Source organism: Peromyscus eremicus, chromosome 9 (genome assembly GCF_949786415.1).
Source record: "Peromyscus eremicus chromosome 9, PerEre_H2_v1, whole genome shotgun sequence".
Taxonomy (NCBI): domain Eukaryota; kingdom Metazoa; phylum Chordata; class Mammalia; order Rodentia; family Cricetidae; genus Peromyscus; species Peromyscus eremicus.
In genome coordinates this window covers 49,647,750-49,673,376 of record NC_081425.1, presented here as the reverse complement: position 1 = coordinate 49,673,376, position 25,627 = coordinate 49,647,750, and the positions used below count along the sequence as shown (strand labels likewise).

Genomic DNA, 25,627 nt, shown 5'->3' with positions numbered 1-25,627 from the left:
TGTTTTCTACTTTTTATCCTTATTCACACACACACAGGAATCTGTAGTCCTTCACCATTCATCTGCTTCAATTTCTATTTTAACTGTTCCTACCACTTACAATACCACGTATGTGCACATGTGCTGTATGCCTGTATGTATGCATGTATGTGTGCTGTATGCATTTAAGTATGCGTGTATGTGTGCTATATGCCTATAAGTATGCGTGTACGTGTGCTGTATGCCTGTAAGTATGCACACACACAGCTACCTAACAGTGGCTTTTCTTAAACAAAGTGTGCTCTCACTCATGATGGAAAAATATCCCCTCTCCTCTGGAAAGTTCCTGTTTGCCCTTCTCACACCACTGGTTTTCAATTTTTTTTGGTCTCAGTGTATAGTATAAAATGGCCTGAAACTTACAAGTCTCCTGCCTCAGCCTCCCAAGTGCTGCACCACTATACCTAGCTTTAATTGATGAATGAAGTATTTTAACCACGGTTTCCTAGATAGAAGTAATCTGCTGTAACTCATAGCAACCACAGATATAAACAAAACTTTAGCCCCTCTTTTGAGACATCAGTGCAAATGGAGAACAGCTTAGTAAATGTTAACACACAAGCCACGAAGCCATTAAAGCACTGTTTAAAATGTGAGGAATGAAAATGTTAAGGAAGATGAAGGTGAACACAATAATTTTGATATTGCTCCCACGGCTGGAAGCATTCTAGTTGCCGTCACATTAATCAGCTACATCATAACTCAACACAGTAAGATAGGAGTATCACTTTAGATAAGTACCTTCAAGGATTGAGAGAATTATGGTGTTAGTGTTTGTGAAGAGGCATGTTAGTCTGCCTCACTGGCATATTTGAGGAAACTCAAAAATACAGTATGGTCTACCTTTAGAAGTTAAAACAGGTAACAGTATCAAGGAAATCTATGGAAATTAAGATAGGCATCAGTAAGAGGCTTAGAATTATAGTCCAAGTACCCGGGCAAGAACCTCACACTCTAAACACATGGAAGACAGGCTATTGTTAACCTAGCATGTATTTACCTTAGAGAGTTGAGTCTAATACACGTTAAAAGGTAGTGTTCAGAGTTCATATGGTGACAGCCACACGTTAGGGGAGGGGCCCAAAGAAAGAATAAACCTTTTGAAGCAAAGAGAAGGAGATTACTCTATTCTAACTCTGGAACATGCAGAGAGGATTGGTTAATGACATACTAGTTATCATGTATTCATAAATAAAGAGGCTGAGAAAATAAAGCTTTGGTAAAAGGCAAGACAGCCTTATCAAAGGACCAGAAACAGAAGAAATGGAATCTTGGTTAATTAGTTTTCCTATGAAATGAAACTTTTCCACTAGTAACATTTATAATAATGTGAAATTATTTGAGATTTACCAAATGTGAAAGCAGCTGTCTAGCAATTGTTTAGAGTCTAAAACATTTCTCACAGTTAGAGAAGTGCTAGTCTATGAATTTATGTGGTCCAGGATGAGACAGCTGAAAGGTGAGGTATAATTTTAGCAGTTAAAATGATGAAAAATATCAGAGACACATCAAGAGTACCTTCTACTTCCGAATCAACTTGTGTACAACCTCTCCCTCGCCCAGATTTGTTTCTTGCTGATCCGGTGTTCATACCACTGGCATTCTGTCCTTTTATGAGTCCATTGTGTTCGCTTATGGGAGAAGGGCATTTCTGGGGTGATGGGGGCGGGCTGCTCATTTTATCTTTCTGTGTTCCTTGGCGATCCTTTAATTTTTTCTGCAAACGCTCATATGTTTTACTAGATCTTTCATCTCTAAAGTTGGACCTGCCATGTGTAGAGTGGGCATCTAGAAGAAGTAAAACACAGTGTTAAAAATGACACTTTCTCTAAATGAATCCATGGCACAGTAACAGGCAGTAAGCCTATCATATCATATACAATTTATTATAAGATATGAGTAGTGACTTTGCAAAACAAAGCTATTTCTGTGTCTCCACTACTAGAATCAAGCTTCATGACTTGGTTACAACTCTATGAACATGAACACAGACATTTCTTTACCATTTTCCCAACTATCACTCTGCAGAGAAACAGAGTGGTGGTCTGCTGTGTCGGTGAGGAATGAGATCAGGCCGACTTGGTCACAGCTCTTCTTTCACTGTCTGTAAGCTATTACTTCCCAATCGTCTTTTAATCTCAGTCATATAAAACAGGCGAAAAAAGACATCGCCAATCTAAATTTCCTTAAGACTTCCTTTTAAAAAAGAAAACCACCACTAAAAATGCTGTAGGAGTTAGCAGACAGAAACTAAGTGGATTATAAAAATTATCTTTAAATTTTTTTTGAAATATAAAATTTATATTTTATACTGAGGAAAATATTTAAGAGAAAAGCCTAACAAGTCCCACTGTAAAGAAAACAATTAAAATTTTAGCATTGCTTTATGAAAATTAGCATAGTATTCTTGAAATGAATATTATAAGGATATACAATATAAAATTAGATATTAAAAACAGGAGTTTGGATATCTACACATAAAAGAGTAAATTTAGGTCTTTACATTACACTACATATGAATCAAATACCCCAAGGTGTAGCTGAAACTACAAAACTCTCAGAAGAAACAATGGGATATATATCTGCATTACCTTGGATTTGGTAGTACTTCTTAGATAAGACATGAAAAGCACAAACGAAGCAAAACAAACAGGACCTGCTCAAAATGAGGACCTTTTCTCTACCAAGGGATACCACCAGGAAAGTGGAAAGGCAGTGTGGGGGAAATACCTGCAAACCATGGATCTGATGAAGGACTTGTATCCAGACTATACAAAACATACAACGTAAGAATAAAATGACAACTCTATTAAAGAATAACTATGCAAATGGTCAATAAGCATCAAAAAAAAAAAAGGAAAATAAATCAAAACAAAAATGGGATAAAACAGGCAACAAGACGGTTATGAAGGACAGTAGATATGGAAAAACTGGAACCCACATACACTGCTGGTAGGGATAGTAAATGATGAGATCCGTCAACAAATAGCCTAGCAGTCACTATTCACACATACCCTGGCCCTATTCATACATGCCCCAGCCCTTGTACTCAAAAGTGTGAAATGTGCCAAGTGTGAAAAGTGTAGACACTTGTATACAATGTTCTCAATAGCATCACTCACAGACAAACAGTGAAAGTACTAACTGTCTGAGTGGTAGCTGGGTTGGTCAGCCTGCCAGTTTTCCCTCATTGTCACTACCTCCATGCAGCCTTCAGCAATGAACAGGGCCAGTTCTGCTCTCAGGTCCTCAAATCTGGGACACTGACACTCACATCACGGGGAGGGGGAGGGGTGTCAGTTCTCCTGCTCTCAAGACTCAGGGTAGGCTCACCTGTACCCACCAGACCTAGAACCAGGGCTATGAGTTTGCCCACCACAATATCCACTAAATCTGTGAACTGTTGGAGCATGTGAAGAGGACAAATCTACAGATCCAGAATAGCAGGATCTCCATGACACAGGACAGTAAGAGGATATTCAAGAGGAGCTCCAGTGAGAGCCCATTATCAATGGTGTAGCAGAAACCAGAGGACTCGAGCCAGACCAATGACTCTTGGCAATGAATACTTACAAGTAAAGATGAATGGACTAAAGGGTAAACTGTGACTCAACAGGCCACACTACAGCCTCCACAACAAGATTCTTTTTTCTTTGTTTTTGTTTGGTTTGGGTTTGGGTTTTTCTTTTAAATTTGGTTTTGATTTTGAGGGGAGGTCACAAGTACAGAGGGCAGACAAGAAGGGACAGGGAAATAAGTGGATCAGAATACATGATGTGAAATCCACAAAGATTCAATAAAAGTTACAAAATAAATAAACATCTTAAATTTTTTCAAGAGCTTATGTCTTCCTGAATCCTTAAATGAGTGATACTACTTTTAATTAATATAATAAAATGTCATCAAAAGATGTATGTAAAACATATTAATGTGTGTACGTATTTACAATATACAATATATACATGTATTAATGTATATATATATGTATATACACATAATGCACATGGGTTTTTGTTTTTGTTTTTTTTTTGCTTAATTTCACAAATAAATATGTATATTTGCTTGGAAAAAAGTGTCAAATGTCACCAACTAATGAATGCATGAACTAAGTGTAGTATGCATCCAAGTCTCAAATTCAACCTAAAGTAGATGTCACAACAAAGATGAACCTTAAGTTAAAAACCCAGGCAGAAAAGATCCCATCTCACACGAACATTTGAAATGCTGTAAATACACCGCTACACATGTGTCCATGCAAAGTCTGGAACAGGCGGCAACACAGAGACAGAAAGTAGATTAAGGGTTGGGGGCACAAGAAGAAATCAGGACAGACTACCGACTGCTAGGTGAAGGTTTCTTTGGGAATGGCAGAAATGGCTTAGAATTATTTATCCCTAATCTAATGAGCTGAAATCTGAAATGCTCCAAACTCTGGAATTTTGAGTGCTGATATGACACAAACAGGAAACTCCACACCTGAATGGTGATGTTGTGCAAAACCACTACATATAATATGAAAATTATCATTAGGGTATATATGTATAAACGAAGTTTGTGTTGCAACCCCGTAGATCCCATTCCTAAGATACCTGTGTGTGAGAGTACATGTGCATGTAAAATATCTAAATTTGAAAACATTTCAGATAAAAGATAATCTGTAGAGAAAATATAAGAAAAAAAAATCCACTCATTGTTACAATCAGTAAACAGAAAAATCCACTGAAACCTAAGAACCATTAGTCCCCATTTTTAAAATGTAGTTTGGTTACTCAGATGCTTTTATATTTTATCTGTTATTCAAGATAAAATAACAGGAGTAACCATGGAGAAAATAAAGAGTATATCGTAACAGAGTAGATCTGAGAGAATGAAAACCCCAGTAGCTAACAATGTGACCTTGTACAGACCAATTGTTCTGCAGCTCAGCTCCTTCCCCTGTAGTTTGGGAGTATTTCTGAGGATGACATGAACTAATGCATTCACAAGAAGAGCATACAGTGAAGTTCCAGTTCGGTAATGGTATGGCTAACAATGAAGTATGTCACTAGGTCCCACTCGGGGAAGCCACACAACAATGTGAATGTGGAAAGGGAGCCTCTACTGACCAGAAACCAGTGCTCTCAGCTCCTGAGACCTAGTGTCACATTCCCTAACAAAGAACCTCAAATGTGACACAATTCTTGTCCTCCACTACCCCTTAGCTGGTTTGTGCATTTATGCCCTTTACTTTCCTTTACAACACTGTGAATTATAACTATGCACATTATTTAGAGACTGTGCTTCACAGTCTTTATTGAAATTAGGGCTGATGTTAGATATATTCTGGCAACAGAACAGGAAGGAGTATCAAAAAGCCAGAAAGAGATACAAGTCTGGAGCTAAAAGAAGATTCTCATAGAAGATAGAAAATCTGAGCCACAAGTATGTAGGTGTTGTTTAACGCTATGGCAAAGAATAAGATTATTACTGAGGTTTTGTGTGTGTGTGTGTGTGTGTGTGTGTGTGTGTGTGTGTGCAATTTATTAACTGAAGGCAGAGGTTGTAGCTCACTTAGGGCATCTCAATCCCTCACAGAACCCAGCAAGTTAAGGTTCATCACAGCCTTTAAGGTTTTTTTTTAAAAAAGCAGTTATTTCTTGCTAAAAATTTCCTCAGAGGAGACCTGTTGTCTACCAGGACCCCACTAAATACTCTGTCCAATGGAAGATACCACTTCTCTGATTTTTTTTTGTCTACTTTATTCCTAGAAACCTGTTGCATTATGAAGACCAAGTTGCTGAACAGTACTTGGGTAAAAGAAAACTACAGTGCTCTCATTATCACGTGTATTTCCTTTATATGGCACACAGAGAGCATCTTTTATAACCAAGTCAGGGAGAGAATTCAACAAGGCAGGGGTGTTTGGAGATCTCTTACCTACATCTGCATATACTTGTGAAGACTGATACTGTGGCATATACTGTGTTGCCATGTCGCCAGCTCCAGTCACTGGTGAGTACATATGGCGTGGTGGAGGGGGCATCATGGTTGGGACAGGAATGAAACCAGGCAGAGGAGGATGTGGGGAACGGTGGATAACTGTGTGGCCACCAGGATGAAACTCCGGTGACTGCGGAACCACAACGACTCTTCGAACACCATTGTCCTCAATAACCTACAAAATGAACATCAGGTTACAAGTGTCTTCTGAAGGAAGTAAACAACTCTTCAAAGATATAGAGTAAGAACTTGTATACTATTAGGATTCAAAAGCCCCAGAGTCATCATGAAAAAAATTTACTCAACACATTAGGCACCAAATCAGCATTGAACAACAAAGTAGTCCTTCTGTATAACATGAATGTTATCCAATGTAGATCTTAAAATACTGATGGGAGTGGCTACATGATGAATGGACATGTATTACATGCATTAACGGTTAGGCATAATGGGGTCAGGAATTTCCTTTTCTATACCATGGCTGAGGGTAGATCAAAAACAAGTTGCAGGAAGACCAAAGAGCACCAGATATCTTAGGCCGCGTTAAGAAAAGCATCTGTGACACTGGGGCTTACAAATTATCCTTTCCTTTCTCTGGAACGTAGCAGGGTGTGGTGCCACATACTTGATATCCAAGTACCCAGAGGCTGAGGCAAAAGGATTACAGAGTTCCCAATTAGCCCGGTCTACACATTGATATCCGGTCTGAAGAACCAAAAATCAACCAGCAAAATGCTCCCCACCACACACTGTCACATTCCAAAAGGATTACAACTCTGAGAATCAACTTTCAAGAAAATAATAAATTCCCTGGATCTCACAGGACCTTTAAAGACACACAGGAAGGCCTAAAAGGTATAGGATTTTAATCTCAAAATTAGGAATCTCCCCTCCCCCCTGAAAATACCCAGCATTTCAGGAAAACAGAAAAATTACTATACCAAAGTGCTAATTTAAAGACAAATCTGCTTATATTAAGGATATCAAGTTTTAATACCTAAGTATTTGTTTGGTAGGTATAGCGTTTCTTTGCGTACTGATCAACCTATGCTTCAGAGCCTTAATGGGGTTAAAGATTTATCTAGTCAAGTGTAATATGATTCATCTAGGATACTAGACTAGAATCCCAAATGAATTCTTTGTTTGTATGTAATATATTTAGCACAATACACATTATTTATTTATTTATTTATTTATTTATTTATTTATTTATACCTACCTATCTAATGTACATGAGTGTTCTATCTGCATATATGCCTTTATGCCATAAGGGGGCATCAGCTCCCACTAGAGAGCCACCATGTAGCTGCTGGGAATCTAACTTAGGACCACTAGAAGAACAGCCAGTGCTCTTAATCACTGACCTATCTATCTCTCTAGCCCCCACAGGGTTTTTTGTTGTTGTTGTTGTTGTTTTTTAAAGACAATGTTTCTCTGTGTATCCCTGGCTGTCCTGGATCTCCCTCTGTAGACCAGGCTGGCCTCGAACTCATAGAGATCCTCTGCCTCCTAAGTGCTGGGATTAAAGGCGCGCAGCCACTGTTTAATACATGTTATTTCTTTGTGCTGCTGGGTCTGCACCAATATCCTGCTTCCAGTGAAATGAATGCCTCAAATCTGCCTTTTTTATATTTAACTCAGTTTTGAATTGAAATCTCCGGCAAATGCACATCATGTACAGCACAAATGGAAACTGAGCTGTATCTGGAACCTGACTTGAAGGGAGTCTGGAATGGTGTACAGCTTTTTCAGCCTCAAATCTAGAAGAAGGCACATTAGAGAGAGCTTGAAAGAGATTCTGAGTGAACTGAACCCCAGTATCTGCCACAAAGCACTTTACCTTCACTGTTCTCGGATTTGTAATTCCTAGAAGACAAGTAGCTCTCATTACTGTTCCAATCACCTCTGTCTCCCTTCATGTGTTTGTGTGATCTGTATGTATGCATGTTCTCATGTGTGCATAGGTTGTTCCAATCACCTCTGTCTCCCTTCATGTGTTTGTGTGGTCTGTATGTATGCATGTTCTCATGTGTGCATAGGTTGTTCCAATCACCTCTGTCTCCCTTCATGTGTTTGTGTGGTCTGTATGTATGCATGTTCTCATGTGTGCACAGGTTGTTCCAATCACCTCTGTCTCCCTTCATGTGTTTGTGTGGTCTGTATGTATGCATGTTCTCATAGGTAAGGGTGCATGTGTGTGTCCCTGTGGAGGCCTGAGGTTAATGCCAGGGGTCTTTGTTCTCCCACTTTGTTATTTTGAGGCAGGATCTCTTAGTCAAATGTAAAGCTTGCTGACCACCTCATCTTATTACCCAGCTTCCCTTGCTTCTGCATTCCCAGGCGTTTACATAGTGTGGTTCAATTCTCTTGCTTCTGTGGCAAGCGCTTTTAACCAGTAAGCCATCTCCATAGCCTTCAACCTTCCTAATCATACTTTTCTTCTTCACCAAATCCTGAACCTTTAACTTCAGTTAGGATGTTCTTGACAATGACTTATATGACTCTGTATCTTATACTTCTGCTGAGATTATTTTCCTCTTCAGTTTGTTTCCTCTTAATCTATAAACATGGGAATCCCATCTATCCATCCAAATCCAGATATAACATTACCTCTTTCATTCATTAAAAAAAAATGTTTTTGAGAGAAACAAAGAAATGGATAATTTAGGAGAATCTTATACAGCAGATCTAATCCAGAGTCCACGCTGTCCTCTAGAGTACATCTGGTTGTGTCTGGAGACATTTTAGGGTTTTAGTGGGGTACAGAGGCCAGGGATGCTGCAACTGTCTTATAACACAGGGGACAACTGTGGTGTAAAAATCACCCAGAGAAAATGTCTACAGAGAAGCAGGTCTAGGACTCTTGATGCAAGCCTCTCTTTCATAGGATTCCTTTGGCTGCTGAACTGAGATAGAGACGTGAAGGAGAAAAGCAGGGAAACTTCTGAAAGCCACCACTGTCACCAAACAAAAGCTGGTGGCGGGCCACGGTGGGCTACAGGGGGCTGGCCCAGGGTGGAAGCAGGAGGGGGCTAGAAGTGACCCTCATTTGCAGATTTAAAGGCAAATTAGCTGAGGATTCCACGTGGGATAAGACTGTGTTCCACTGACTGTGATGAGCAAGGCTCAGGAACAGAGAAAGTGAGTTTTTATGGAGTTTAGCATATAGAGTTTTAAGATTCAGAGATGAGAGTTTTGTAAATTTCTAAGACATCTAAGTGGAAATAGTTAGTAGACCAATAAGAACCAGTTTGTAGTTCCAGAAAGATCTAAGGGCAGCCTGTGCATCAAGAGAAAACTATAATTCCTGTGTAGAGTTTGGAAGTTTTGTGTAATGCGTCAAGGGGGAAGGCTCAAGTGTGTCAAAAGCTAACGGGGCAGGTAGACGGAAAATAAGAACTGGCCACTGATTTAGCTAATGGGTTATAACTGTGACCCCATGAAAACAGTCTTGGGATAACCAGAAGCAAAACTAGCTGGAGTGGGCTTAAAAGGGAAAGTGAAGAGAAGGATATGAGCTAACAGTAGTTTTGGAAAGTCTTGCAAAGGGAAATACAGAAATAGGGTTGTGGCTGATAATGCTGTAGATGCAGACATTTGGTTTTGGCTGTGAGAACATCAACATGCTGACATACTAGTTAAGTATGATCCAGCAGAGTAGGATACTAATATGACACAGAAGGGAAATGCTAGAACAGCACCTTTGAAGAGCTGAAGGGGGTAGCCTCTAGTGCTCCAGCAGATGCTAAGTTCATCTCTGTTATAAACGGACATCATGGACGAGAGCACATGTGGGACTGGGAGAGTTTGCTTGATTCCCTGACTTCCTCTCCAGGGACCCTTTCCAGGTTACCACAGTCTTAGTTCTCTCTCCTTCCTATAGTTTCTATTCCACTGATTCTAAGTCTCCTCTTCAATATTCATCACATCACAGATTTGTTCATTTTTCCCATAAATGTTTTATTGAAGGTAATCCTAAGTTTTTCAAGTGAACAATACAAATTATTCAATTCTCATAACAATACTATAAATGAGATACCAGTATCTCTATTTTCTGATGGAAAAATCGAGGCACAGAGATGTTAAGTAAATTATCCAGGGCCACACAGATAGCAGTGTGCAAGAGCTATTATTAGAAGTCAAGCAGTTTGGCTCCTAATACCATGTTCTCACTAAAATAGAGGATAAGCTAGGAGGAGAGTGGGGAGTTATTACTAAATAGGTTCACAGCTTTAATCAACATGAAGAGTTCTGTGGATGGATGATGGAATGTGAATGTATTCAGTGCCACTGAGTCATATACGTAAAAATGGTTAAGTTGGTATAAATATATGCTATGTGTATTTTACCACAATTAAAAAACAAAACACCAAAAATGCCACTGAGAAAAACCAAACCAAACCAAATCAAACAAAAAACTGGACCAGAACCAAAAGAACATAGAGCACTTCAGCACTTCAATGAATGATTTAGGCAGCTGTAACTTCTGAGCGAGGCCTGGAGACCTCAAAACCGCCTCAAGTCTCTGGAGGCCTAAGCAGAAGCCAGCATTCAGATGCTGAATTCACATCAGCTGGTGCTCTGGCCATGAGAGTAAAGGAAAAGCAGTTAAGTTAGTCTGTTAATAAAAATTAAAACACAGATACATATCATCACAAGTGCACCTTAACCACAGATACGATCTTAATTAGGGAAAGCTCTGTTTCCTCTATTGAAGACAGAAAGGTTGTGTTCAGTATTTGATATTTTATACTGGATATGTGCCTTCCTGACCACAACAGAAGTCTAAGGTAAATCTGTTTTGCTTTTTTCCCCCCTTAGTACCTGGAATAGCACTGGATTTTTTAAAGAAATGATACGATTAGAAATATAAACATTTAATTCAACTAGAAAACTGACTTCTCTCCTCATCACCACACTGGACTCTTAGGGTAACTTCCTCAAATCCTCGCTTCCTCTTCATGCTTGGTAACCAAGCTCCTTGAAGTTCTTAAATAACAGGACTAGTATCTGAGCATTCTATCGAGAAATCCTTACTTTACATACCAAGTACACACATACATGTCAGCAAGTCAGCACAGCCCATCCTCTCGTTCTTATCTGGACCCTCTAAGTTCTAGTCTTCCCAGACCCCGCTCTTCGATCTGGCTGTTTCCCAAAGACAGCACCAGGATCAGCTAGGCTGTAGCAGCTTGGAAGAATGGACTGACTCACCGCTGGCTGCTGACACAATACAAACCGAAACAGCAAGCACAGCTAAAGGAGTAACTTGAAACTTCTAATTTAGCTAATGTGGGTCTTTCCCCACTTTACAAAATCTACAAGTCCCTCCCCAAGGAGCCCTCTCGTCTGAACAACCACCACCACACCATTAAAACAAACCAAAGCATTAGCAGTTAAGGGAGGTCTGCTTTATATCCCAGGCTAGCTTTGAGCATGGCCGTCTTGCCTCTACCCCTTAAGCCCTGAATTAGTTATGAGCCACAATGTCTGGCTCAAGAAGACCGTATGCACAAGGAGGCCAGTGACTGACATCAGAGGGCTTCCTTAACAGACAGATGCCCATTTTGCAACGCAAGGTTCTTAAGGAATAAGTTCATATTTGCCAGTGAACTGCAGTTTCTTGTGTTCTTGTTGCCATTGGCTTTCTGTGTATAATCTACTTTGTTAAACTTTACAATTCTTTTACTTTATTCCCCATTTGCTATCTTAATTTAGTTGGCAATATTTCTGCCTCTAAGATGTATGCCAGTCTCTTACAACTTTCCCTTTCCTGTTAAGGAGCATTAACAGCTTATTACACCTAACAGAGGGGCAGGCTCCAGAAACAGCTACACCCATCAAGGAGAAAGGTACAAGGTCTTGACTTATTGACCACAAAGCATCTTTCCTAATGCTGTTCTGGTCCAAGGCTTTCTTCCTGCTTTTTAAGGACAAACATACTAGGAATCTAACAACTGAGGTTGCTCAGAGTGTAACATGCTGAAAGGACACCAGACGGTGGTTATTAATGTGTGTGCCACTTCATTTCTGCCAAACCACACAAGCTGCATTTTCCTATAGCCACACTATGTGTCAAGTGTTTAGCTGTGAGTACAAGGTAGATCTCAATAATGTTTTCTAGTATTAGAAATTATGTGTCACAGAAAATGCAGGTATGTTAACAGGGAGAAGAGAACCCGGGAATACAGTCTTACTATATAATTACAATATTTCAAAAGACTGAATTTTTGTTTTTGGAATACTTCATATACTTCAAATTGATAAATTCCCTAGAGATAATCTTGATTTTTAAATTAAGATCATAGCAGTGATAAATTCACTAGCTTCCTACACTCCTTCCAAAAAAGATTATGATTAAAATTCATCAATTTATTTGACAAATACTTATGGGACATCTACTATATCTAAGTACAAGAATGTGAAATTAATTAAAAGGCAGCTCCTATCTCCAAGGAACCTAAGACCTTATGGGAATAATAGTAGAAAAAAAATAGTACAAATAACATGATCTAGGGCTTGAAAGACTGTCAAAACTTTCTAAAATGGGGAATTAATATTCTCTAAGAGCTTCAGTAAAATCATGGAGGAAGAAAAACAGTAAGTACCAGAGGTCATGAAAAAGTGGAGTTCTGTTGGAGGTATCAAAGGAACATGGGTCCAAGGCAAACCACATCAAGAAATTTTTACTTTGCTCAGTGGACAAGCCCATGCTCAGAAGGCTTTTATAGCAAAGAAGCAAAAAGACCAAGGAGGTGCCCTAAGGAGTCATCGTAGTTTCTCACTCTAGATGATGGACTGATCTCTAAGTAGTTATGGTACGCGTTTGGTACTGAGGGTATAATGACTAGAGTGCCTGTAGATCTAGTTCACTTTGACCTCACTATTTTTATTCAGCTCTACTAGCCTCCTCACTGATCCTACGCATGGGATATATCTTCATTTTATGTCATCAGCAACAGCAGTTTCTGTTTCTAGAATCCTTTTTCAACAGATAAAAGCAAGGCAAATGCCTACCTTTTCTTAGACTCAGCTTAAATAACACCTTCTCTGTGTGGCTTGCTCCATCACACTATTTTAAAATACACCCAGCTTGACACTATTTTCATTTTGCCCTTGCTCTCCTTTTAATATACTAATCTGCCCACTGTCTATGCTTTTTGTTTGCTTTTCCCTACAACAATTTTGTAAACTTCAGAGGGAGGTAGAGTCTTGCCTCTTTCACTCTCAAGAGTGGCTGATGTGTATCACTACTCTGGAGAACACAGATATGTAAGAACTGCTAAACCTCATCATCTTCCTAAGAAAGAAAATTAATTAACAAACCGTGATAAACATGATATCCAGGAGAGGCCAGTAAAGGTTTGGAAAATCTGTTTCTATACTCATGATTGAGTGAAATGAGAAGGTTGTGGGTTTGTCATAAAAACAAGTAAGTATTGTAAGGTGAGCACACAGGCCTACCACAGTGATTCACTCCAGTACTAGGGAGGCAGAGGCAAGGGGATCACAAATTTAAGGCCAGTCTAGGCTACATAGTGAAACCTTGTCTCAATAATAAGTCAAAACCAAACCCCAAATAACAACCACTACCACCACTAACAAAAACAAACAACAACCACCTCTATAAGAATACCTCACAACTGGAAGCACTGTTTTGGCAATACTATTACTTAGTAAATGTTTGAAGTGAATGATGATAGAGAAGTTTCTGTATAAGTGAACAAATTTCTGAGGGAGAGCAACAGAGCAGAAGAAACAGATGTTATATCAACACAATCTGGAGAAATCATGTCAATGCTGTCTAATTTTCAAAGGTCCCAGAGATCAGGCAGGAAAAAAAGCCTTTAGGTCTAGAAGGAAGCGTGAGAATGTTAGTTAAACCTGTATGTAGAATGCAAACTCTAATAAATGAAGGGCTCAGTGCATGAAACTAAAGTAGTCATAGCAATCAGAGGCTATTCTAGAAAGACTACAGGATACTTTTAAATACATGATCTCATGTGTCTTCACTTTATTACAAGAAGGGCACCGAGAGTCAAGAAAGCTGATATGCCCAAAACCCAAGAGCCAGCAAAGGTCTGAGATTAAAGAATCCAGCTTTTCTGACTCAATTCCAGGCAACTTCTATCCTCCCCATACTAATTTCTGCTATCATACAGAGGCATGCTTCATAAAGTAAGCAAGAATCCACCACAATATCCTCCCAATATTCTGCTATAGCCAGGGAGGAAGTAAGAGAGGGTTTGAAGAGTACTAAGTGCAAATTTGGTTCTTAGAAGACAGTATGAGTATTCCCTAGTAGGGATTTGACACAATGAGCACAAACCACAAAGAAACTCAGTAGTGGAAGACACTGTGGTGGTTTAAATGAAAATGCACCCCACCAGGGCCACAGGGAGTGGCACTATTAGGAGGTGTGGCCTTTTGGAGTGGGCGTGGCCTCGTTGGAAGAAATGTGTGTGTGTGTTGAGGTGGGGAGGGATTGGAAGTTGAGGTTTCAAATGTACAAACCAGGCCTAGTGCCTCTCTCTTCCTGCTGCCCAAGGCTCTGGATATACAACTCTAAACGACTTCTCCAGCACCATGTCTGCCTGCATGCCATCATGTTTCCCTCCATGATGACAATGATCTAAACCTCTGAACTGTAAGCCAGCCCCAATTAAATACTTCCCTTTATAAGAGTTGCTGTGGTCATGGTATCTCTTTATAGAATAAAAATCTTAACCAAGACAACACTGAACACTTCAGTTCTACAATTGAATTCCATTTGCCTGTATAGCTATACTTCATTCTTTAGGTCAGAGCTTGGCAATTCATGTGAGGCTATGGTGTGGATGGGCAGTGATCTCCTCAGTCTCAGGGATGAAGACTTAAGTGCTCATCTATGAGAGGCAAGTATAGTGTTATGCACCTGCAATCCATCTCTCAGGAGGCCGGCCTAGACTGTGCAAGGGGACATGACAATAAATTCTTTTCACCACAGCATGTCCATAGGATTACTGGCAGTACCCGAAATCCTTCTCATGGAACAAGGCTGGAAGCACTATCCTGGCTTTCTTTAAAGTCAATGATCTAGAGAGCTCTGTGCAGGCAACTTAACTTGGTTACACAAATTGTATACACAAGGAGACAAAACTCGAAATTTTCTTTTGTAATTTAATGACCAAAGGCAACTCTGAGTGGTGAGTACTATCACTGTATTTTCCCTCTTTTCCAAATGTAATAAAATATTTTAAATGGATTTACAGAAGATACTGAACTGGATAATGTCGAGAACTTTAACAGCATTATTTTCACCAGAGTCAATGTCAAAGAGAATAACATTATCACTAGATACATATACAAAGAAATATAACACAAAAAGCATACCTGTGGGGCATATCCAGGAGGCACATAAATAGGAGGCACGGAACCATTTGGGGACATCATTGGAACCTGAGCAGGACCTGAATGGGTTAGAGAAATGATACAATAATGCACTGCTGCTTATCAAGGTGGAGAACAGGACTGCTTCACCTGCGCTGCACATCAAGCCAACAGTGCTGTAATACTATACCACGGAAAGAAATTAAGAGTACTGAATTTTTATATAACATTTACTTTATATTTTTATCCAACTTTTTCTATAACTAAGGTAGTATATGTAATGAAGTTTTTATGTAACGTTTACTTTATAAAGTGTACAGATTATCTTTCAAGTACATCTACATTTCTCAAACTTGCCCAGTGCTTACACTAACCTGGGTAACACTTAAAACCTAAGATTTACAGGCTCTCCAATAGAAAGGCTCAGTTGGTTTATAATCTCAAATCATTGTATTTACTGTACAAATACCCCATGGGACTCTCATGATTGGGTAAGTACGAAAATCAAATTGAACTTTTGATTTTTAAAAAATCAATTAGAAATACAAAAGGACCCCAACACATACACACATACACACACACACACACACACACACACACACACACACACACACATCAACAAAACAGGCAGAAGGGGGAGTAGCCAGAGGAAGGACAGTAAGGCTCTTTGCAAGGTTCTGAGCAGTGCAGCGTGGTCCTGTCTGTGGGGCTGAGAACAAGTCCTCACATGTGTGCTTGTCCACCATGGAAGGTGGAATGGCCATGTGCATTTCCTCAGAGACAAGTCTAGTCTCTCCAAACACAGAGACATTGTAAACAAGAAACCGGAACTTCACTTGCGCTCTGCCTTTTACTCTTATAGAGTTACCTTTCCAGACAACGTTTATAAGTTTGGAAGGTTTTGTTCTTTCTAGAACAAAAATCTTACTTGCTTTAAATAGTGTTTTAGAAAATCCCTCATCTTTAGCTCTTTTCCCCCAGTAACTTTAGATAGCAGTGTCCCATACACACCAGTTTTTAATCATTTGAAAGGAATAGTTTTCATCTTTTTTTAAAAAAGAGAGAAAGAGAGAGGGAGGGAGGGAGAGAGAGAGAGAGAGAGAGAGAGAGAGAGAGAGAGAGAGAGAGAAATTACTCCTTCTAAGAAAATAACCTGTCAGATCTGCTTAAAAAAAAAAAAAAAAAAAAAGCCTTGTGGGGTGGGGTGGGTGGTTTCCCTTTTATATGCAGAATTTAAATCAGCGGGGGAGGTAAATGTTTCCACTGGTCAGGTCACCAGGACTGAAAAACAGGTTCCAGCAAATCCAGATGGATTCCAGCCTTTCTTGGGAGGGGGAGGGGTAAGGACAGAGCAGTGCAGGGTGATGGGGTGGGGGTGGGGGGAGTCAAGAAAGAGAGAGGTAAAGAAAATGAACATTGAGAAGAAAAATACTAAGACATGGCAAATGAAGAGAAAGGGGTGGGAAAGGAGGAGGAGCAGAGGACAAGAGATAAGCAGGAAGGGAGGAAACATTAACCGAGCCCAGGAGGGACAGTAGGAGGAGAGCAAAGAAAAGGGGTGGAAGAGCGGGAAGGGAGAGTGAGGACTGCATGGTTACTAGAGAGCAAGCAGAGGGAATGCAGACTTGTGCAGTACACCATGTGTGTCTGTACAGAGAACATCAACAACACACTGGCCCCCAGAGGAAGCCCAGCAAATGCCTGGAGCTAGAGTGCTCAGGGCCTGGCCAGCCAAGTGTTCTACCACCAAGAACATCATAGCTCCAAAATACATGACGTTCTTCTGAACGTTATCTCCTAAATGAATCTATTCACGTATTTAAAGTGTGTGTGTGTGTGTGTGTGTGTGTGTGTGTGTGTGTGTGTTGCCCACATGTGTGCTTGTTCACCATGTGCACGTCTGGTGCCTGTGAAGGTCAGAAGAGGGTGTTGGATCCCCTGGAACTGGAATTATGGATGGTTGTGAGCCACCATATGGATGCTGGAAACTGAACTCAGGTCCTCTGTAAAAGCCACAAATGCTCTTAATCCCTGAGCCATCTCTCCAGCCTCCTCTAAATATTAATTTAATCACAAATTGTAAACACTAACACTATAAGCCAGGTCTTTAGTGATTTTTTTCTCTTTATAATCATTTAATCAAGCAACTACTTTTATTATTACCCATTTTCCAGGCAGAAAATGAGAGGGAATTTAAGCCTGCCCAAGTGGTAGAGCTGGAATTAAAAACACTAACAGTTTCATTTCTCATGAACACTGCAATGCTACTCACTGCTGGTAACTAGGTAATTAGGTCTGCCTCTAAAGGGTTTTGTTTTGATTTCCTTGAAAAGCACGAGTGAAAGCAGGGACACATTATATATGTTAGTTTACTCAATAACCCTTGTGAGAGCCTCTTTACATCTCTATGCAGAAAGGCTTCATTCAAAACACACTTCACTACCTTCTGGAGAAATGGGAACAGTTGTACACTAACGTTCCTTTTTATTCATTAACTAATTTACATAAGCCAGTAAACTAGCCTTCCAAATTCTAAGAACTGACTTAGATATTATTTATAAAATGTGAGACTTGGTTGGAAAACAAAGAATGTATTGAAAATTGTATTTGTACTCTTAATAAAAGAAATTATCGCTTGCTGAGCTCTCTGGACTAAGCTTAGACCTCAGGCCCTTTGTACCCACTGCAAAGTTTAATCTTGTGCCAAGTCATTAACGTTAGACAGGAACTGATGAAGATGATGTGGAAATAAAGCAGACAGGCATCTTCAGAAGCATGCTTGCTCTTTACTCAGAACCATTAAAACTTTTTGGTTTTGTTTCTGTTTAGCTGTTAGACTAGTAACTCCCCGCTGCTAACGCTTACAGTTGCAGCACACAGCTGCTGTGGGGCTCCTCCTCCTCCTAGAAATAAGACTAACTATATAAAATACTGCAGTTACAATTCAAAGGGCACTTCGTTGTGTGCTGTTTGTTGTTTCTTCTGAGTCACTGTCTTCCCAAGTAGCCCAGGCTGGCCTCAAACTCACCATCCTCCTGCCTCAGCCTCCAGAATGCTATTATTACAGGCATTTATCTCCATACTCAGTTCACATTTTACTTGGATAACTGCTAAAATAACTCATCATTTAGTTGCAAACAAGTAGCACAAAAACTTCTTTATGATGTGATTATTTAACTACTCAAGTAAATTTTCTAATCAGGAGGCAGAAATGCCAGCCACATGGCTAGATTTTTTAAAGGCAATTTATCAGTACCATATACATTATCTAAAATATTGGTGGGATATATTCAACATTGAGCACAAACCTGCCACACCCCCAATTCATAAACAGTAAACACACTACTGATATTCAGATCCAAATGGTAACAGCACCATATTGCTTGTCCTATGTAATAAAACTCTAAACCTCTGCACACTTATTAACACAAACGCCTGATTATCTCCTAAGTTCAACATTACTTTGTAATTCAGGAAATTCTAGAAGGTTAACTGTCTTAAATTTGTATGCAGCAAAGCAGGCTGTGTCGAGGGAAGTCCAACCTGCCTGTAAGGGAGTACATAAAACGTACACTCGGCATAAGAAAGCTTCGACAACTGTGGCTGTACCTATCAGCTCCTTCCGAATTTACAAGCTGTGGGCAAAATCTACCCCAAAGCACTGAGTGCTTTCATTATTGTTTAAGGGCCTATTTCTTACTTTAAAAACCTGCAAAAGAAAGTACAATTCTATTATCATTTGCCTTCAATGTGAGAAACTCCCCACCCCAATTCTTAAAAGTGCCATCAATATCTTAATGCCTAATTCATTTTACCTAGCATAAACTAATTGTTTCCTTGTTAATCTACATTCATATTTAGGTAATTCCATTTTTAAGAGAAAAAAAGCTACAGATTTGTCCAAGCATTTAAAATTAAATATGCAACGGGCTGCTTACTCCTGGCGTGCACAATGGCTTCCAAATTATCTGATGCCAATTTTCAGATCAGTGTTTAAAAAAAGAAAACCCGAATAAAATCAAGAGGCCAGAATAGGGCATGCTGTGAAATATAAAATCAGTCTAGCACATATAGTGTACTATTTTCATAACCTCATAACAATTTAGAGTGTTTTTATAGCGAACATATTCGGCATCTATTAAAACCACACAACCCGGCTTTAGGATAATACAAAGCTTGCTATGTTTTAAAATAAAAGCGAATGCTCAAAAACAGCAAATCTTACCACTCATTTTGTTTCTACAGGAGCAACAGCGAACAAGAAAACCCAACAAGGAAACGGCGTAGTACACGTTTGCAGCTTTAATTGGAGAACAGTTTCGGTTTTTTTTTTTTTTTTTTCAACGCTGGTAAGAGGAAAAGATCCTTTGACCGAGTCACGTGACAGTTATCACATGACCTACACTGAACCGGGAAAGACTGGCGGAGGAAACAGTGCAAAGGGTCCTGCTTGGGAGCTACTGAAACCAAACTATTAAAAGGCTTCTCCAGCTGCTTCCCTGAATGCAGCGCATTCCGCCTTCCTTAAGAACCAATGTAAACGCTCCTCAAAATAAACCTTACGGAGACGTATTCTATGGAAAACCACGCCCTTTTGTGTTTACCGGTTTATTCACCCATCCTGCTGCTGTCTTTCACCTACAAAGTTTGGGGTAAAATTAATTTCAAAGCCTTGATCCCAAATTTGAGTATATAATTATCGGCATTTCATGCTTAATCTTTAGGAATGTCTATAATACACAAAGAACTGTCCACACAATAGGCATAGATGACAAGTTCCTTAAAGGTGGAATATATTTCATGCTATTTTTTCCCTCGAAAGCTGATGAGGGCTTCTGCTTTTATTATCGGTTTACTTTCTTTTTTATGATTTTAAAAAATAAATACTTAATAAGACTTACTCTGGGCATTAAAGAAAGATACTTAGAGGATACTATTCTTGTTTATATTTATAAAATAAAGCACTCATGCAAAAACAGATACCAAGAAAATGACCTATACTCAGTTACACGCTGGAAAAAATTACGATTTTTTTGGAAGGGTCTTTTCATTACTTATGATGCCATGTTAATTCAGATTATCAGCTGCTTACACACACATATAAGTAATGGCTGGGATCTGTGACATGTAGCACCATGGGGAAACTGGATTTGGTATTAAACAATACTGAATATTAAAATCAGCTCCAATATTTACTAGCATGGCAATTACCACTATTCTTTTAATCTGTCTCCTGTGGAAAGGTTCAACTGATCAGCCTCATAGCATTGTTGGGAGAATGGAGTTAGATAAACCAGAGCATGAAATACACTGGTTGGTGCTGCTCAATAACTGATAGTTATCCTAAGTAAAACTATAATCCTAGACTTTCAAAACTAATGATTACCCAGCACAGAGGGACCATCTGGAGGATCCTGCTTGTTAACCTGAGTAGAGACATCATTACTAGAGAAGCAGAAGCAAGTGCAGCTAAGTCACGGGCCAAGCACACACAGGCAAAGGCAGGGCTGCCTCACAGGATAATTACATTTTAAAGTGCAGGCCCTGGTTTAAAGGCCCAGTGTGTCCCCCAAAGATAAAAAGAAAGAAAGAAAGAAACCTGGCAAGACACAGCCCAGGGCAGCAGGTTAGTGTAGTTTTAAATTTCGAATTTTCAACTTTACCAACACTGTCAGAATTGCTCAGAAGCCTACTAATAGTCAAAGCTTGCCCTGTATTTCCTAATGATTATAGAGCTGCTCTGTGCTCACTGGCGGAAGTCGCCATCCCACATCAGATCTGTCAACATGAACTAGAACTCTATCAACACTTACTTGACTAAGGTTTCTTACCCATGTACCTGTGCTCAGAAGCACACCCCATCACCAACTCCCTCTCTACACTTCCCTTGATCTGACCCTCCACTGGGACTCTCCTTCACTGCTCCTTTCTCTCACCCTTTGCATTTTCACCTTCTGCTCAGCCACTGAGACCATTCCTTTTGCAACGCCCCCCCCCCCACACACACAGTAAAAATGAAACAAACATTTTATGTGCTCCTTGCCACCATCCAGCCACCACTATTCACAGGTAATCTTTTCTTCCTTTTTTTTTTTTTTTTTTTTTGTTCTTCAAGACAGGGTTTCTCTGTGTAGCCTTGGAGGTTCTGGAACTCACTCTGTAGACCAGGCTGGCCTCAAACTCACAGAGATCAGCCCGCCTCTGCCTCCCAAGTGCTGGGGATTAAAGGCATGCACCACAACCGCCTGGCTTTAACTTCATTCTTTTCTAGGTGAGGAGTGTAGTAATGGTAGAGTGATTAGCTAGCTAGCCTAACAATGTACAAGGTCCAGGGTCAGGTTCCAGTATCATGAAAAAAATCTAAAGGAAAAAAACAATCCTATGTCTAACCAACTTAATTTGCTTAATTTTGAGGCTTATAAAATTAGATAGTATTATCTTCTGTAACTTTATCTGCCACATGCTGTCTAAGGCATTTGGTATAGATCAGTAAATGAAAATGGATAAATCTCCTTACACTGGAAGAGAATCCTCAGCAGGTAAAGGTGTTTGCTGTTAGTACTTGACAACCTGAATCTAATGCCCAGGATCCATATGGTGGAAGAACAGAGCTGGACTCCTCCAAATCATCCTCTGACCCCATATGCATGCCTTGGCATGTATGCCCCACCTCGTTTTTTTTTAAATATTAAATAATAAATACATGATAAATAAATCAGATTGTGGTGAATCATATGTTTGGAAGTAGTATGTTTACAAGTGTGTATGCAGAAAACATGTCTGAAGGTAAAAAATGATGATATAAGAAAGAAATAAAGCAGAGTAAGATGGATGGCTGGGTAAAGTCCGGTGCTGCTTGGCAGGGCTAGCTAAGAAATGAAATTCAAAATAGAGTCAGGCTTTGTTTCTCTGAGAAGGTAACTTTTGAGCAAAGATTTAAGTGTGGGAATGAGTCACATGGGTTTCTGTGGAAAGATCATTTTTCATAGAGAGATCAACCAGCACAAAGTCCCCAAAGGAGGGGCATGACATTCATGCTCAGTTGCAAGAATACTAGAATTACCAGTGTTAACACTCTGATCCTGCCCTGTGGCGCCACCCTACGCCCTGACATAGAATCGTATTCTTAAGGGAAAACTCCACCCCTTCCTCTCTCTGCTCTCTCTTCTGCTTTCCTCCCATGAGGTGTGCACCTCTGGAAACCTTGCTGCCCTCTCTTCATCCCTCGCTCTTTCTCTCTGGTCCCCCAACAACCAGAACGTGACCAGGGAGGTGGAGGGGGAGACAGGGAAATAAGATTTCCTTGGGCCTTGTAGGACACTGTCAGATCTTTCTTTGGCTTTTACCATAAGTGAAATGGGTAGACATTGCTGGATTTAAGACATTATCTGAATTATATCTCTAAAGAATTCATGCAACTCGCTGAGCTGTGGCAGCGCACGCCTTTAATCCCAGCACTCGGGAGGCAGAGGCAGGTGGATCTCTGTGAGTTCGAGGCCAGCCTGGTCTACAAAGCGAGTTCCAGGAAAGGTGCAAAGCTACACAGAGAAATCCTGTCTCAAAACAAACAACAACAACAAAAACAAACAAACAAACAAAAAAGAATTCATCCAACTCATACACATTGCTTGTGGGACTATGGTACAACACTTGAGAAAACTAAAGTTCAGCATTTTGGTTCAGCCCATGACCCAGAGTGGAAACCACCAAAGGACTGGATCTAGATTATCTATAGCAGGCATTTGCATCAGCACCCAGTGGATGAAACGGGCCTGGGCACAACCAGACGCCCAGGTTTGGATAGGCTACATGTAAGATGTTTAAGAGGCATCAGGACAGATGCCCCATGTAAGAGACCGCTGGCTTAACTACTCTGGGATTCAAAGACATATTTAGTCTGAGAGATAAATTCTGTTGTCTCCGATAAATGAGCATCTAATCCATGAGACTTGCTAACATCACCAAAGGAGAAGTGGAGATAGAATAGACTCTAAAGGGGAGATTTCTGTAGGTCTCATGGCCCACATCTTTCTTTAACAGATCCTACTATAGCCAGAAAGAGAAATTCTGGATTTAGGATTATGTAATTGTTATTTTTTCAAGGGCAGTGCGAAATCCTTTCCTGATGTATTAACTTACATTGCTTTCATCAAGCACTGCATTAGAGGCTCTATCAGTTCAGTAGCACTACTACTTGGAATGTGGATTTTAAAATTTGAACAATATTATTCTTATTGTGCATTACTTAGTCGGTTTCTTCATCTTTCATTGTGTACCCCAATATAATGCGTACCCTAATAAACTTATCTGGGGATCAGAGGACAGAGCCAAGCACTAGATTAGACATAGAGGCAAGACAGTGGTGGCACACTCCCTTAATCCTATCACTTGGGAGGCAGATATTCATCTGGATCTCTGTGAGTTCAAGGCCATAATGGAAACAGAGCCAGGCGTGGTGGTACACACCTTTAATCCCAAATTTTGGGATCTCATGCCTTTGCTACTTTGGGAAGTATTTGGGAAGGACACATGCCTTTAATCCCAGCACTAGGAAGGAAGGAAGATGGCAGAGCACAGAAAGGTATATAAGGTGTGAGTAAACAGGAAGTCTCAATCTAGAGGCTGAGGAGTTGGTAAGGTGAGGTTGGCTGTGTTTTGTTCTGTTTCTCTGATCTTTCAGCGTTCACCTCAATATCTGGCTCCTGGATTTCTATTAATAAGAACACATCAAATAGAATTATTTTCTATTAATAAGAACACAATCATGTTACCTTTTTATTTCTATATGGGTTGCCTTTTAAAAATAAATTAGTAAGATTTGAGTTTTCTAGGTACTTACTCCTTTGAGTTGAACTGGCTATAATTATCTCCTTGGTTTATGACTTTTCATATATTTTAATGAAAATGTACAAAAGTTTCTAATTGAATTGGAGTGAAACATTGTTTGACAGCACTGTGTATGTGTGTGTCTAAAGTCAGCTCCACTCCACAGTTATAAAATTAATTTCCCTCATTATTTTCATGTTTATCCTTACTCAAGAATTGGACTTTTAGGTAAAGTATGAAAAGGTGGTGTGATTCCATTAATCCAAATGGCTAGCTAATGGTCCAGCAATTGTCTCCTGTTTTCTACCCCACAAGGCAAACCTCCTCTTGTGAGCACATAATGCCAACAAAATCATTTTATGGAAAACCTTATTTTAGAGGAGAATGGTTTTTCAAGGATTCAAACAAAAACAGAAGGCTTCAAAAATCACACTTTACCCAACCACAATCAAACTTTTCCCTCAGACCACTCTACTGAGATGATACTGGGGACAGTCTCTTGACAAATCTAATTAACACTGCTGAGGAATCCCTGCTTCTCCTTCACATACAATCCTTGATCTTTGTTCTCCAGCAGGCCTTTCAAGTGCTTACTGGCTTGTGTTCTGTTCTTTCGGGCGTTGTTTTCCTGGAGGTTTGTTCTTGGCCGCCTTTTGCTATTCGACATCATCTCTCAGGATGGCCTTACTTACACTCATAAAAGCTTGCAATTCTGTGCCTCAAGAGATCTTTCTTCTGAGCTCTGGGTCTATACTATGAAATTCAAATCAGTCATTTCCCATCAATGCACACTCTACGGTCTGTATTTTCCATGGAAATTTAAGGCTCCATTTTAACAGAAACTTGACAGTAACACTGGATTTTATTTTTCCCCACTCATCTCACATCATTAACTGGGAAGTTCTGATAGTTTTATCCCTCAAATTATCTCTCAAACCCACCTTCTCTCCTTCTGTAAACTGCTACAGGAGTAACAGGCTAAACTATCCCTGTGTTCTACTGGTGGGTCTCCATACTACTGCTAACATGAATTTAAAAACAAACCAGCTTGTCCTCTCCTCTGCTTAAAAATCCCTTACTGTTTGTGAAATCAAGTCTAAGTGATTGCACTTAAGCTGATGAAATACAACTCCATTCTGGTCAATATTGAGTGAACTATATTGTTTGCCACTTGTACGAAAATATTTTCAAATGGACTTTGGCATTGTTTGATATTTTAATTTGACTATCTCTATATCCTAAACAATAGCGGTAGCATGTGGCAGACTTTTGTGGGGGACAGATGATGTCCTGAGTGAATGTGTCTTACAGGAGCATGACCATGCCAAAGACCCCAACACCTCAGACTTCTAAGAATGGCAAGGCCTTCCTGGTCAGGCTTAGGGGACAGCAGAGCCTTCTAGGGTTGAGCATT

At 39.8% G+C, this 25,627-nt stretch overlaps 1 protein-coding gene across 4 annotated transcripts in view; it reads right to left on the bottom strand.

Moving 5' to 3' along the window:
- Positions 1-25,627, bottom strand: part of Fndc3a (fibronectin type III domain containing 3A) — a 157,199-nt gene that overhangs the window by 33,331 nt on the left and 98,241 nt on the right. For 3 of the 4 annotated variants that reach the window (XM_059273352.1, XM_059273353.1, XM_059273354.1), the window contains 3 exons: positions 15,391-15,467; positions 5,956-6,193; positions 1,558-1,827 (listed from right to left, as the gene is read on the bottom strand). In XM_059273352.1, the coding sequence (XP_059129335.1) occupies positions 1,558-1,827; positions 5,956-6,193; positions 15,391-15,467 (585 nt within the window). Of the gene's footprint in view, positions 1-1,557; positions 1,828-5,955; positions 6,194-15,390; positions 15,468-19,612; positions 19,704-25,627 lie in introns of those variants that run through there. The other variant, XM_059273355.1, reaches the window with a different exon arrangement.